The sequence below is a fragment of the Tachysurus vachellii genome, chromosome 15 (genome assembly GCF_030014155.1).
Source record: "Tachysurus vachellii isolate PV-2020 chromosome 15, HZAU_Pvac_v1, whole genome shotgun sequence".
Classification (NCBI taxonomy): domain Eukaryota; kingdom Metazoa; phylum Chordata; class Actinopteri; order Siluriformes; family Bagridae; genus Tachysurus; species Tachysurus vachellii.
The window spans coordinates 13,696,118-13,709,725 of NC_083474.1; the positions used below are offsets into that span (position 1 = coordinate 13,696,118).

General features: G+C 39.9%; 1 protein-coding gene across 1 annotated transcript; it reads left to right on the top strand.

The window, feature by feature from the left end:
• Window positions 1–3,180: 3,180 nt before the first annotated feature.
• On the top strand, window positions 3,181–5,795 carry lpar6a (lysophosphatidic acid receptor 6a). Its single transcript, XM_060888038.1, has one exon. It carries the CDS (start codon window positions 3,917–3,919, stop codon window positions 5,063–5,065), a length of 1,149 nt encoding a protein of 382 aa, XP_060744021.1. The 5' UTR covers window positions 3,181–3,916; the 3' UTR covers window positions 5,066–5,795.
• The last annotated feature ends 7,813 nt before the right edge of the window (window positions 5,796–13,608 follow it).

Sequence of the window (13,608 nt, forward strand, 5' to 3'; positions counted from 1 at the left end):
GCTTTAAGTGTGCCATCTCCTTGACCTCAGTGGTATGTGTATTTGGAGAAAACCGCAGGGGAGAAGGAACAATGCCTACATCGTACATGTTTACACTTTGCACATTGTCAGTGAACTGTTCAAAACGGCTCTTTACCTGATTTACAGTCTCACCACACCAAACCTATTGAGCGGAGCATGTAGCAACGTGCTCCATAAAAGAAAACCATAACATCTGGTATATCTAACACACAATTACCTTGAGGCTTTGTAACTAATGGAATATGTCATCAGCTGTCTGTGAACATTCTCAGTACTGTAAATAACATTATTATTTTATAACACTGCTCAGTCTGACCCTGTTTATTAACAGTCCAGATATTTCTCATCTAATTATTTGGACAGAAAACCACAACAATTTGCTGTAAGACAGGGATAAATAAGGATAAATACAAATAAATCTACATAACAATTGAGACTATGTCCATTGTTAAAAGTGCTATACAAATGAAAATAAATGAATTTGCCAGTCATTATATTTTGTATTAAATAATGAATAAACTGTTTGTATTAAATAATGAATAAAAATACTTTATCTGTTAGTGGCCGTCAATGCTGTGGAATGTCTGTGCTGTTTTTACTTAGGTTTTTGAAGTTATAAATAGTCAGTCCCTTACCAGGTTCACTTGTTTCTTTCTCTTGAAGTTAATTAGACAAAAAAACAAACCAAGAAACCCACAGCTTCTCGTGTTCTGAGAAACAGCAAGGCGAATAGGAGACACACTGGTTGTTATTACCAGAAGGGTTCACAGGGTATCTATTTAAGATGGTTAAGAAGGCATAACTACAAATATTCTTACAGATACAGATAAGACTAAACATTCATTCATTCATTCATCTTCTACCGCTTACCCGAACTACCTCGGGTCACAGGGAGCCTGTGTCTATCTCAGGCGTCATCGGGCATCAAGGCAGGATACACCCTGGAGGGAGTGCCAACCCATCGCAGGGCACACACACTCTCATTCACTCACGCAATCACACACTAGGGACAATTTTCCAGAGATGCCAATCAACCTACCATGCATATCTTTGGACCAGGGGAGGAAACCGGAGTACCCGGATGCAAACTCCACACACACAAGGCGGAGACAGGAATCGAACCCCGACCCTGGAGGTGTGAGGCGAACGTGCTAACCACTAAGCCACCGTGCCCCCTAAGACAGTTATATACAAATAAGGATGTAGCTAGTGTCATTGCATTACACCTCTAGCACTTTCTAATGCCTGTGTTGTTGATCATAGTCTGTACAGGCAACTTTGGTTTAACTACAGATGAGGTCATTATTGTTATATGTGTTTAGAGCAGTACTTCATAAATTACACAACATACACACATACACATGTTGATACACATGGATTTAGATCTGTAAAAGTGCATACGTTAGCAGTAATTACATTACAGCTGTATGGACTGTTTATGTGTAATTTCACAGGCATTATAGACACTATATAAAGAAAATGTGTGTATATTTGTGGAACAAAATGATGAGTTTATTGTTGGTCACACAAATAAAAGGTTTGCACACTTGTTGCAGGCTTGGCTGTGTAACTGTTTAATCATCCTACTTTCTTGAACAAGTCTAAACTCACACACTAGCATAATATGTTACACTATTACAAAGTCAATTGTTCTAGAACGTTAACTAATGCTAGAAGTGAAGTGGATGACTCATGAAGGAGTGGCATGCAATTTCCAAGAGGATGTTGAGTACAGCACTAACGTTGCTCACATTTTATTTTGTTCTCTTTTTTCCAAAGCCATGACAATGTGAGCATTTGTAAAGATGTGTTAGATATTACAGTGCAGTGGTATTCATTGTTTAGAGCACTGTATGGGTCCCGGGGGCAAACTGGGAGTGTTTGTTTGTGTATGGGATAACAAAGGAGGGGCTGTTTACTGAGGTTTATAGTTTGGTTTACATTCAGGCTTATGGTTAGGTTTACAGTTAGATAATGTAACTATCTAGATAGTGTATTCAGGTATCGGATTAAGCAATTTTTAGACGTTAGATCACTAACGAAAGGAAGATTTTTGTCTGCCCGTCTTACTACATCTAAGCTTTTGCATGTTGGAACATGTGAAAGCTGCTACTTGTCATAATATGTGTGAATGTGTTTTTTATTTTGCATGTGCGTGCATGCATGAAATGAAAAATTAACACACATCCAGAATGAAGAAAAAAACTTGAGCAAGGTTGCAGATTATTATTGTGGAACAAATATGATTTAATGTGTATTTTGGGTTCAGTGTCAGTTTTTAAGGTCCCCTAGGTTCCACAAGCTTGTGGGATACAAAAAAGCCCAGTCAATCAATTAAATGAATTCAAAATAAATAAAATAATACATCTCTGAAAAATATTTTCCAGAACTATCTAAGCTAATAATTGTATACAATTCATATCCAGTTATAAAGCTGATCACCAGCCAACTTGCAATTAAACAACAAATAATTAGAAATCTGCATCTGTCTCTTTCTCACTTTGTAAGTCATTAATAACAAAATCTTCTGTTAGAATATTGATTTGTGGACATTGGGGCATATGTGGAAAGCAGGCAACTTTTCACTTGAGCAAAGTTCAGTAAAGTGACGGGACAAAAGCATACCACAAAACAAAAGCTTTTTAAACCAACCATTATTAAGTCTACCCTGCACCCCATGTTTGTAAGTCTTCCTTAAGAAAGTTCAGTGACCGCAATGACTTACTCAAGCCCACGCACAAGTTGTAGTGTTCAAAAACTCTCCTTGCAAGATGCCAGAGAATTTCACACTCAATGGTAGGAAAACAAGTTCTATTGACAAAACATAATGATACAACAATTTCAAAATGATCTGCTCCTTCCAAGCAACTCTCAAAAGACTACCAGGGCAGAGATAAATGTATTTGTACATGAATAACAGACCAAACATAGTGTTAATAAAAACAAATTTCCACTTAATACACTGAGAGTGAAGGAGACAAGAAATGAACTCGATGTGATAACGAATGCCCTATATTACCCCACCCCCGCCCAACACATGTAAGACAGAATGTTCCTCAGGCTGTTGGAGGCAGAGATACTGAGAGAGAAAGTGAGAGAGAGAGAGAGAGAGAGAGAGAGAGAGAGAGAGGGTGGGGCAGGGGCAGGAAATAGTCTCTGTAAAGAGAAGTAAGGAGTTCACATTGACGTACACACAGTGAGTAAAGCCGAGGCACTGTGTTGTATCCATGCTGTGGGAGCGCAGCGAGTTGTAGTCTGCAGGTGCTTTCAGTGTATCTTTGCTTAAACTCGACCAGCTGCATGATTCCACAAAACAAAAGGGACTACTTGAAGTGTTGGAATATTTTGAAAACACACTATGGAGTAACAGCTACTGGATCACTTTGGAAATACTGAAGTGACTGATTTTGGATCCATGGTTTGTCTTCAGGAAGGAATTTTTCACTAGACTATGTGTTACCATTGTTGACTTTTGAATTGGACTGCATGTTTCTCTTGGACTAAATGAATTAGCACGGATGAATTGTCTGAACTGGAGGTTCTGAGTGAGTACGGCGCAAGCTCCTTACCTTTTGGGAAAATACGCAAAGGGCGGCAGGGTAAAGAAAGGGGGGAGGAAATGAGGAAGCTATAGCTTGTCTCCTGTCTCTAGGGAGGATTGCATTCACCCCAGTGTCTCTACTGAAGAATGCCGAGGGGAAGCGTTTAAATGCTTTCAACCACATGCGGCTCTAAAAGAAAGCACATGAAAGAGATCTCTGTGTTCCGGGCAGCAAGAGCATTTTGGTCAAAGACACTTTAAAGGAATGCCTCTATTCTCTTTTGCCATTCATTCTGGATCCTGCATCAAGGGAATTCCCCCCACAGTATATCTGCTGTATAATTTCAACCAAATATGCTAGCTTTCTTTCCTGTAAGGATGCACAACATCACCTTACAGATGGACAATACAAGCTTCCACTTCAGCGACTGGAACAGTTCTAACAGCTCGGAGCAGAGTAATGAAGTGTGCCCCAAGAATGACGGATTCAAGTATCCACTCTACAGCACAGTGTTCAGCATTGTCTTTGTGGTGGGACTTATAATGAATGTAATAGCCATGTATATCTTTTCCTGCACGCTGAAAGTCCGTAATGAAACCACCACATACATGATGAACCTAGTTGTTTCAGATCTGCTGTTTGTTCTCACGCTACCATTGCGGGTCTTTTACTTCATCCGCCGAGACTGGCCGTTTGGTGGTTTGCTGTGCAAGCTATCAGTCTCCCTGTTTTACACAAACATGTATGGCAGCATCCTTTTCCTCACCTGCATCAGTGTGGACCGGTTCTTGGCCATCGTTTACCCTCTCCGTTCGCGGGAGCTTCGGACCAAGCGCAATGCTAAGATAGTATGTGTAGCAGTATGGGTGCTGGTGCTCTCAGGCAGTCTGCCAACAGGCTTCTTGCTGGACTCTACCCCCCGCCAAAGTAACAACTCCTCTGCCCAGTTCTGCTTTGAGAACTTCTCCTCCAAGCAGTGGAAGTCTCATCTATCCAAAGTGGTGATTTTCATAGAGACTGTAGGTTTCCTTATACCACTGCTCCTCAATGTTTTCTGTTCAGCAATGGTTCTTCAGACACTGAGGAGGCCACAGACAGTCACTCGAGGTGGGAAACTTAACAAGACGAAGATCTTGCGTATGATAATGGTGCACCTTTTTATCTTCTGCTTCTGTTTCATTCCTTATAATGTCAACCTCGTGTTTTACTCACTGGTGCGCACCAAAATCTTGGAAGGCTGTGCAGCAGAGACTGTAGTCAGGACCATTTATCCAATTGCTTTGTGCATAGCTGTAACCAACTGTTGCTTTGACCCTATCGTGTACTATTTTACTTCAGAAACTATACAAAACTCCATAAGAAGGAAGTCACAGTTAGATACAAACTATAGCATGAAGTACTCTGAAGCATTGCAATCAGAGACAAGCTCAAGCTTTAATTTCAGCCTGAGGTCCCTTACAAACAAGATGTTCTTCAATCCATTGCAAGAGTCCATTGCGTGAGGAGACTTCTTGACTCTTTGAGCTGTTGGATATTTGATACAAACATCTGTTCCGTTAATGGACAGTTAACAGTTAATTGTTACCACATTGTTTTGAAGAGTCTGTGCCATTTTATTTTAACATATCAGAACAGCTAAATATGCATGATATCAGAACAGAATGTGTAAAAATATCTAGAATAAAGTATTATAATGAATTGTAATTAGTTTACTGTGAATACCAGAGAGCAAAATTACTTAAAATCCATATGTTTGTGCACTTACATGTATAAGTTGGTAAATGCATTTAATCAGTACATTTACAGTATTTAAAAATATGAAAATTGGTTTGAGACTCAATCTGAAACTAGAAACACCTAGCAGGACAGTTTTGGGATTCTTATCACTGATCCTTCGTGAGTTGGGCTTTGTCACATTGAATGTTTTTTTTATTATTATTTTTTTTATGCATATTAACAAATCATAATCTTAACATCGTGACGTGTCATAGTGTTTATAAAAGTCATTATAGCACTTTATGCTACAGTGTTAGTGTACATTGTCATCTCACATTTTCTTATGCACTGATTATATTTCTGTTACCTGTAACATGAATAAAAAACTTTAAAGTATAAATAATACAGTATTATAGGGCATTAACTGCGTTGGACACATGATGAAAGCCAGATGTGTTTTGGATCTGGTGTGTATCAAGAAATACAAGTACAGAATAAACATGAACTCTGACAACACTGTTTACTGTTAGAACAATTGGTGTTATATGGTCACTTGGTCAGTTGGCCTACAGTAACGCTGAAAACTGACCGGCTTTTGTCTCTAACATGCAAGACAGATGAAGCAAATGAAGCAGAACATGTAACTCACTTAACAGAAAATGAATGACGAACTGTAAATCACAATTATAACGACAGAAATAAGAGTTACGCTGGAAGTTTCTTAATCATTCCGTTTATTGTGAGCTGACAAAAGGTAACGGATATATGTCTGCGGAGAGTTTTTTTGTATTAAAGATGACAAGCTTTCTGAAGCTTATACAGTGGAAGGGAGAGTCTATTGGCAAAGTGCCAGCCTTTCATCCGGGCGATTTTGAAGCCAGAAGCAGCTGCTCTAACTCTTCAGATAGGTACAAATAACACAGAGCAAGCAGAAAAATTTGAACTCTTGACACGGAGGTGTTGAAATCATGGGCCTTCTGTTTGCTGCATGCTTTAGCTATAATATTATGTATGTCATGTGCTTGTGGCTGTCTTGCAATATATATATATATATATATATATATATATATATATATATATATATATATATATATATATATATATATATGTTTAATGAATTATTTATTAATGAAGTATTAACCTCCCACACAAAAAATGTATAGCTTTTGACTTTTTTTTTTACATGTCGCTATGAGTTATGTGCAATTTTATTTTGTTGTTTTGTTCCAATCCACAAAACTGCTGAAAAGCAACCCCATAGCATGATGCTACCACCACCATCCTCAATGGCAGGAATAGTGTTACATGTGTTGTAAACTTTTTCCAGAGAAGACCAGGAGACTTGGATATCCTTGTGCAGTAGTCTTTATTGTAGATACACGATGAAACGAGTCTGCAAGTCAGAGCGTACTGGCACGGGCGCTGCAGTCATCAAGTCTGACATAAAGTTGTAATACATTGTAAATATACACATTTTAGAGGGCAGTCCCATCAGATAGAGACAAAACACTCAGGTGACAATCAAACCATGAGAGGATGTAACAGCCCCCACACCAGATCCTGGAATTTCACCCTTAATCCCATTAACATAACAGTCTTTCTCAGACCTTGAATCAAATGGCCACCTTAAACAATGGGACAAATGGCACAAAGAGACAAATGATCTGCTGAGTTACCTTGCCCCTTTCCTTTCATATTAATGAGATACAGGAACCACAAGTCTAATGTAAAGTTTGAATTTAACTAGCATTGTAACTTGATTTGGCTTCTACATGATCCACAAAAATATGCTAGAACTAAAAGGAAATAAAACAATCACTTAAAATTATTTTCCCACACATGGATGTTGGGCTGTATTTGATCTAAACACTTTTATTTCTTAAAACCAAATGGCTCAAAATCTTTTTCTAAAACTCTTGGATTTTGTCAAATGCCTTCTATCAAACTTCAGGAATACCTTTATGCATCTTATGAGACCTTCCAAAGTCAGAGATATTCACTGGGGAACTAAACATGTGTGCCCATATTAGTATATTTCAATGTAGGGATCAAATGCTAATCCTGGGTTAGCCTGTTAAAAAAAGGGGATGAATGCTGATGAATCAAATTTTTAATTAGAGAACACTATTTAAATCAATTATTAAATTTGATGTCTGTAGAGAATCATTTCAAACGTAGCAGACAAAAAAATCTGCAAGAACAAAAGTTAAGCAGATAAGAAAATAAACTAATATGGTTAAATGCAGCAAAAAAGATCATCACTAAAACATGCATACTTTCTGGAGTCACAGTATATGATGTAGACATATTTTTCCTCTCTTTCCTGTGTGCTCAGACTTAACACCTGCAATTGACATTTGTGAGTAAAAATGGAAAATGGAAATTATGGCTCATTGTATTGCTTATTGTGGTGTACATTGTATGTAGGCATTTCTGCCAATTATTAAATCCAAACCCAATATGAGTTTGCTGTTTGTGACTGGGTTAGTAAAAAAAGAACACCCCATCCTGTTTTGGTTAGACTTCATCAGATTGATTCACTGCTTTGGCACAAATAAGTAAAAGTGTGTAGGAGGCCTAAGTCAGGAGTCTGCCTGATGCCTCTTCTTTAACATTTAGTTCTGAATATGTGACATTTTACAAATACTACTATTGAGGTTAAATGCTGATGATTTAGGTCAAGTGATTACTGATATTGCTTTGGTTCATTTGTTATTTACTTTTATACAATCTTTTAATTCTCAATAATTAAACTCAATATTATTCCAGTATTTTAAGCAAGTATATTTTTTTCACATGCATGAATTTATCAAATTACCTTTAAAGCACTGTGCTGAATATAAAGGCACTATAAATAGACAAGAAACCCTTTATGTCCCAGTTTATTATTGACTTATTGTTTGTAGTATGAGTGTGAAGAAAGTCCGGAATTGACAGATTCTGAAAGATTTAGATTTAAAAAGTGGTTTTAGAATTTGAAAGTCTTTAACCACACTATCGTTTGACAGAAATACCAAGGGTGACGGTTCCAGAGTGCAACATACCAGTGAATTTTGTGTTTTTCAGTCTTCTTTCCTGTTAGAAATGTTTTACAGGAAGAAGGCTATATGCAGCTCTAGCACTTTGCAAATATGCAAAGTTCAACATGGGGATTTCTGTAAAACATTTTTGAGTGGCTACTAAACTAAAACTTTGTATTTGATACAACAATATAAAAGAAAATACACAATATAACAATATAAATACAATACAACAATATAAAAGAAAATAAACTCTGTCTGACAGTTTTGGTGTACTGTCAGTACAATATTAACAGGAGTCACAATTATACCAAACTTGCATATGAATATACAGCCACATTAATTACAGCACTTCTGCCTCTGCTCATTCATGCAATCATGCAATTGGCCAGTCATGTGGCAGCATCGCAATACATAAAAGATATGCAGATACAGAGCTTCAAGAGCTTCGGTTCAGAGAGAGGACTTTGATTGTGGCATGTTTGTTGGTGCCAGACAGGCTAGTGTGAATATTTCACATAATCAGGAAATCTCTTGGGCACAGTGGGCATAGGCTCACCCAAAAGACAAGTGCTTTTCTAATATTCTTAACCAGATTTCATTAGAAAATGTCAAAATGTCACCATGCGAAAGGTTATCAATACATATGGTATACATACTGTATACACGAAAAGGATCTTTTTACATTTTGTCAAAGGCAGCGATAGAGTTTCCGGAATGCCTCTAGAGCAATTTAGAATAAAAAAAGTCATACCAGATTATTTTCCATGACATTGACAAAACCTTTGCATGCTCTTCTGTTTACAGCCAAATTGCCTATTTTTGTGGTCTCTACAAATATTTTCAGCAGTTTGTGCTGCAGTAGCTTTTCTGTGAATCGGAGCAGATGGGCTAGCCTTCGCTCCCCATGGCATCAGTAGGCCTTGGGTGCCCATAACTCTTGCCTGTGTTTTTTTTTTAAGCATCTGTGAGTAAAGGGATTTCATACGTTAACCTCCAAATTTATTCAAAATTTTAGCCTGCAGTTTGAATACCATTGCTGTAGTTAGCTGTATGTATATAGTTTTTTATGCTGTCTATGTTTTTTTTAAAGCTGTATAGTTGTCTTATTTAGGATCAGAAACTTACATGGAACCATTATCCACAAGCCATTATCCACAAGCCATTATCCACAACTGAAGATTACTTGAAAGGGTGTGGAGAGTTGTGTATCCAAACAAAAAGGCCAATCTGAACCTGGCACTGACCTTTGAACTCTAAGGGCATCATGGCCATCAGAGAGCAACATGTGAGCATTCTGGCCACTCCCTGTTCAAGAAAAAATCAGAAGGGGCCTCTGTCTGAGAAAAATCAGCAGTGATTCCGTGCCATGTTTTTTTGTTTTTGTCTCTCTTTAATCTTTAAGAGGAGGTTATGGAGGGTTTATTGACATGAACTTGCTGTAAGAAATACCAGCTGAGTAAGCAGGCTTGGAACACAGATTCATATTGGATAGGCTGACATAAGCCCTAGGCTACAGGCTTTAGTTTCACAGCTACTTCTGGCCCTATTTGAATGGTCATGTGACAGGAACTGCAGCTTAGAGGTGAGTAGGGCTGCAAGCTGCAAAGTCAGGCATGAAGATTGTTTCGTCACGTGGCGCTCACATCTCCTTCCTTTTCTCTTCTGCTTTTGCATTATAAGCTATAAATAGTATTAGATCATGGAAAAAAGGGCAAGGTTTCAAACTCAGCAGGTCTTGCCATACTATTTACTTTTTAGGCTAATCTGGCTTCTGGCACCTGTAAGTCAAAAGATATTTTAGATGATGCCAGTTGCTTTGTTTACCTGTTTATCAAATCTATATTTAGTTTATGGTGGTAGTCTTATTATAAAATCACTGCTTGGTAATAAGTGGTGGAGCAGATGTGTTATTAGATCTTGTATATACTTCCTTTTCTTTTAAATGTGACCTTGATATAATAATAAAAGCCTAATGAAAATATTGTCAAGAAATGTTCTGCTTTCCAGATTAACCTGCAGTATATGACGTGTCAAAATCCAATCTTTACCCATCAGTTCTACTCACAGCTCAGTACTGGATGTTAAACATGGTAAATAATTACAATTCAGCATCCTGTTGTAGGCAAATACTGATTGTCTATTGTGGAAACCCGATGTTAAGTTAACACACGAAAGACAAGTACACAACAACTGAACCCTGGCTGAGCTGAACTTTCGTCCACTGTGCTTGCTTTATGACACTGATTTGTGAGTACAGTCTGTAAGCCTGTGAGGCATTTGATTGAATATCAATCTGTTATTATGTCTGGCCTTTTTTTTTTATCTAGGATACTCTTTATATTAAGTTCAGAGAGCACAGGGTTTAATCTAGCCATGGGGGTCACAGTCCAGTGACTTCTGTGCCGGTCCCAAGCCCGGATAAATAGAGAGGGTTGCGTCAGGAAGGGCATCCGGCATAAAACATTGCCAAATCTAACCATGCGAGTTGTCAGTAAGAATTTCATACCGGATCGGTCGAGGCCCGGGTTAACAACGACCGCCATCGGCGCCGTTGACCTACAGGGCGCCGGTGGAAATTGGGCTACTGTTGGTCGAAGGAGTAGAGGAGGGAGGAGAGTGCACAGACAGAGAGAGAAGAGGAAAGGTAAGAGTGTAGGACTGAGAATAGGGACTCTGAATGTTGGTACTATGACAGGGAAAGGTAGAGAGCTGGCTGATATGATGGAGAGAAGGAAGGTGGATATACTGTGTGTACAGGAGACCAAGTGGAAGGGTAGCAAGGCTCGTAGTATAGGAGCAGGATTCAAGCTGTTTTATTATGGTGTGGATAGTAAGAGAAATGGGGTAGGTGTGGTCCTGAAGGAGGAGTTTGTGAGGAATGTTCTGGAGGTGAAGAGAGTGTCAGACAGGGTGATGAGTCTGAAGTTAGAGATTGAAGGGGTGATGTTGAATGTTGTTAGTGGTTATGCCCCACAGGTAGGTTGTGAGTTAGAGGAGAAAGAGAGATTCTGGTGTGAATTCGATGAGGTGATTGAGAGTATTCCCACGGGCGAGAGAGTGGTGATAGGAGCAGATTTTAATGGACATGTTGGTGAGGGGAACACAGGTGATGAGGAGGTGATGGGCAAGTTTGGAGTTAAGGAAAGGAACCTTGAAGGACAGATGGTAGTAGACTTTGCTAAGAGGATGGACATGGCTGTGGTTAACACGTATTTTCAGAAGAGGGAGGAACATAGAGTGACTTACAAGAGTGGAGGTAGGAGAACACAGGTAGACTACATCCTTTGTAGAAGAGGCAATCTGAAAGAGATTAGTGACTGTAAAGTGGTAGTGGGAGAGAGTGTAGCCAGACAGCATAGGATGGTGGTGTGTAGGATGACTCTGATGGTCTGTAAGAGGAAGAGGTCAAAGATAGAGAAGAAAACTAAGTGGTGGAAGCTGAAAAAGGAGGAATGTTGTGAGGAATTTAGACAGAAGTTGAGGCAGGCTCTGGGTGGTCAGGTAGTGCTGCCGGATGACTGGGAAACTACAGCAGAAGTGATCAGGGAGACAGGGAGAAAGGTGCTGGGTGTGTCATCTGGAAGGAGGAAAGAAGATAAGGAGACTTGGTGGTGGAATGAGGAAGTTCAGGATAGTATACAGAGGAAGAGATTAGCCAAGAAGAAGTGGGATATGGACAGGACTGAAGAGAATAGACAGGAATACAAGGAGTTACAGCGCAGAGTGAAGAGGGAGGTGTCTAAGGCCAAGCAGAAGGCATATGATGAGTTGTACACTAGGTTAGACACTAGAGAAGGAGAGAAGGACTTGTACAGGTTAGCTAGACAGAGGGATCGAGATGGGAAGGATGTGCAGCAAGTTAGAATTATTAAGGATAGAGATGGAAGGGTGCTCACAAGTGAGGAGAGTGTACAGAGGAGATGGAAGGAATACTTTGAGGAGCTGATGAATGAGGAAAATCAGAGGGAAAAAAGAGTAGAAGGGGTGAACTCTGTGGAACAGGAAGTAGATAAGATTAGAAAGGATGAAGTCAGGAAGGCCTTGAAGAGGATGAAAAGTGGAAAGGCAGTTGGTCCTGACGACATCCCGGTAGAGGTCTGGAAGTGTCTAGGAGAGGAAGCAGTGGAATTTTTAACTAGTTTGTTCAACAGGGTATTAGAAAGTGAGAGGATGCCTGAGGAATGGAGAAGGAGTGTGTTAGTGCCGATCTTTAAGAATAAGGGTGACGTGCAGAGTTGCAGTAACTATAGGGGGATAAAGTTGATGAGCCATACAATGAAGTTGTGGGAAAGAGTAGTGGAAGCTAGGTTAAGGAAGGTGGTGGAAATTTGTGAGCAGCAGTATGGCTTCATGCCCAGAAAGAGCACAACAGATGCAATTTTTGCTCTGAGAATGTTGATGGAGAAGTATAGGGATGGTCAGAGGGAGTTGCACTGTGTGTTTGTAGACTTAGAGAAAGCGTATGACAGGGTGCCAAGAGAAGAGCTGTGGTACTGTATGAGGAAGTCAGGAGTAGCAGAGAAGTATGTCAGAGTGGTGCAGGACATGTATGAGAGGAGCAGGACAGTGGTGAGGTGTGCTGTAGGTCAGACAGAGGAGTTTACAGTGGAGGTGGGACTGCATCAGGGATCGGCTCTGAGCCCCTTCCTGTTTGCTATAGTGATGGACCAGTTGTCAGAGGAGGTCAGACAGGAGTCTCCTTGGACGATGATGTTTGCAGATGACATTGTGATCTGTAGTGAGAGCAGGGAGCAGGTGGAGGAAAACCTGGAGAGGTGGAGGTTTGCGCTGGAGAGAAGAGGAATGAAAGTCAGTCGTAGTAAGACTGAGTACATGTGTGTGAATGAAAGGGAGAGAAGTGGAATAGTAAGGTTACAGGGTGAAGAGGTGAAGAAGGTACAGGAGTTTAAGTACTTGGGGTCAACAGTCCAGAGTGATGGAGAGAGTGGGAAAGAAGTAAAGAAGCGAGTGCAGGCAGGTTGGAGTGGGTGGAGAAAGGTGTCAGGAGTTCTGTGTGATAGGAAAATATCAGCAAGAATCAAGGGGAAGGTGTACAGGACAGTGGTGAGACCGGCCGTGCTGTATGGGTTAGAGACAGTGTCACTGAAGAAGAGACAGGAGTCAGAGCTTGAGGTAGCCGAACTGAAGATGTTGAGGTTCTCTTTGGGTGTGACAAGATTGGACAGGATTAGGAACGAGTACATCAGAGGGACAGCCCATGTTGGACGTTTGGGGGACAAAGTTAGGGAGGCGAGATTAAGATGGTTTGGACATGTTCAGAGGAGGGAGAGTGAGTATATTGGTAG

Excerpts from the sequence above, each read along its gene's own strand:
- lpar6a (XM_060888038.1), top strand. The coding sequence starts at position 3,917 with ATGCTAGCTTTCTTTCCTGTAAGGATGCACAACATCACCTTACAGATG.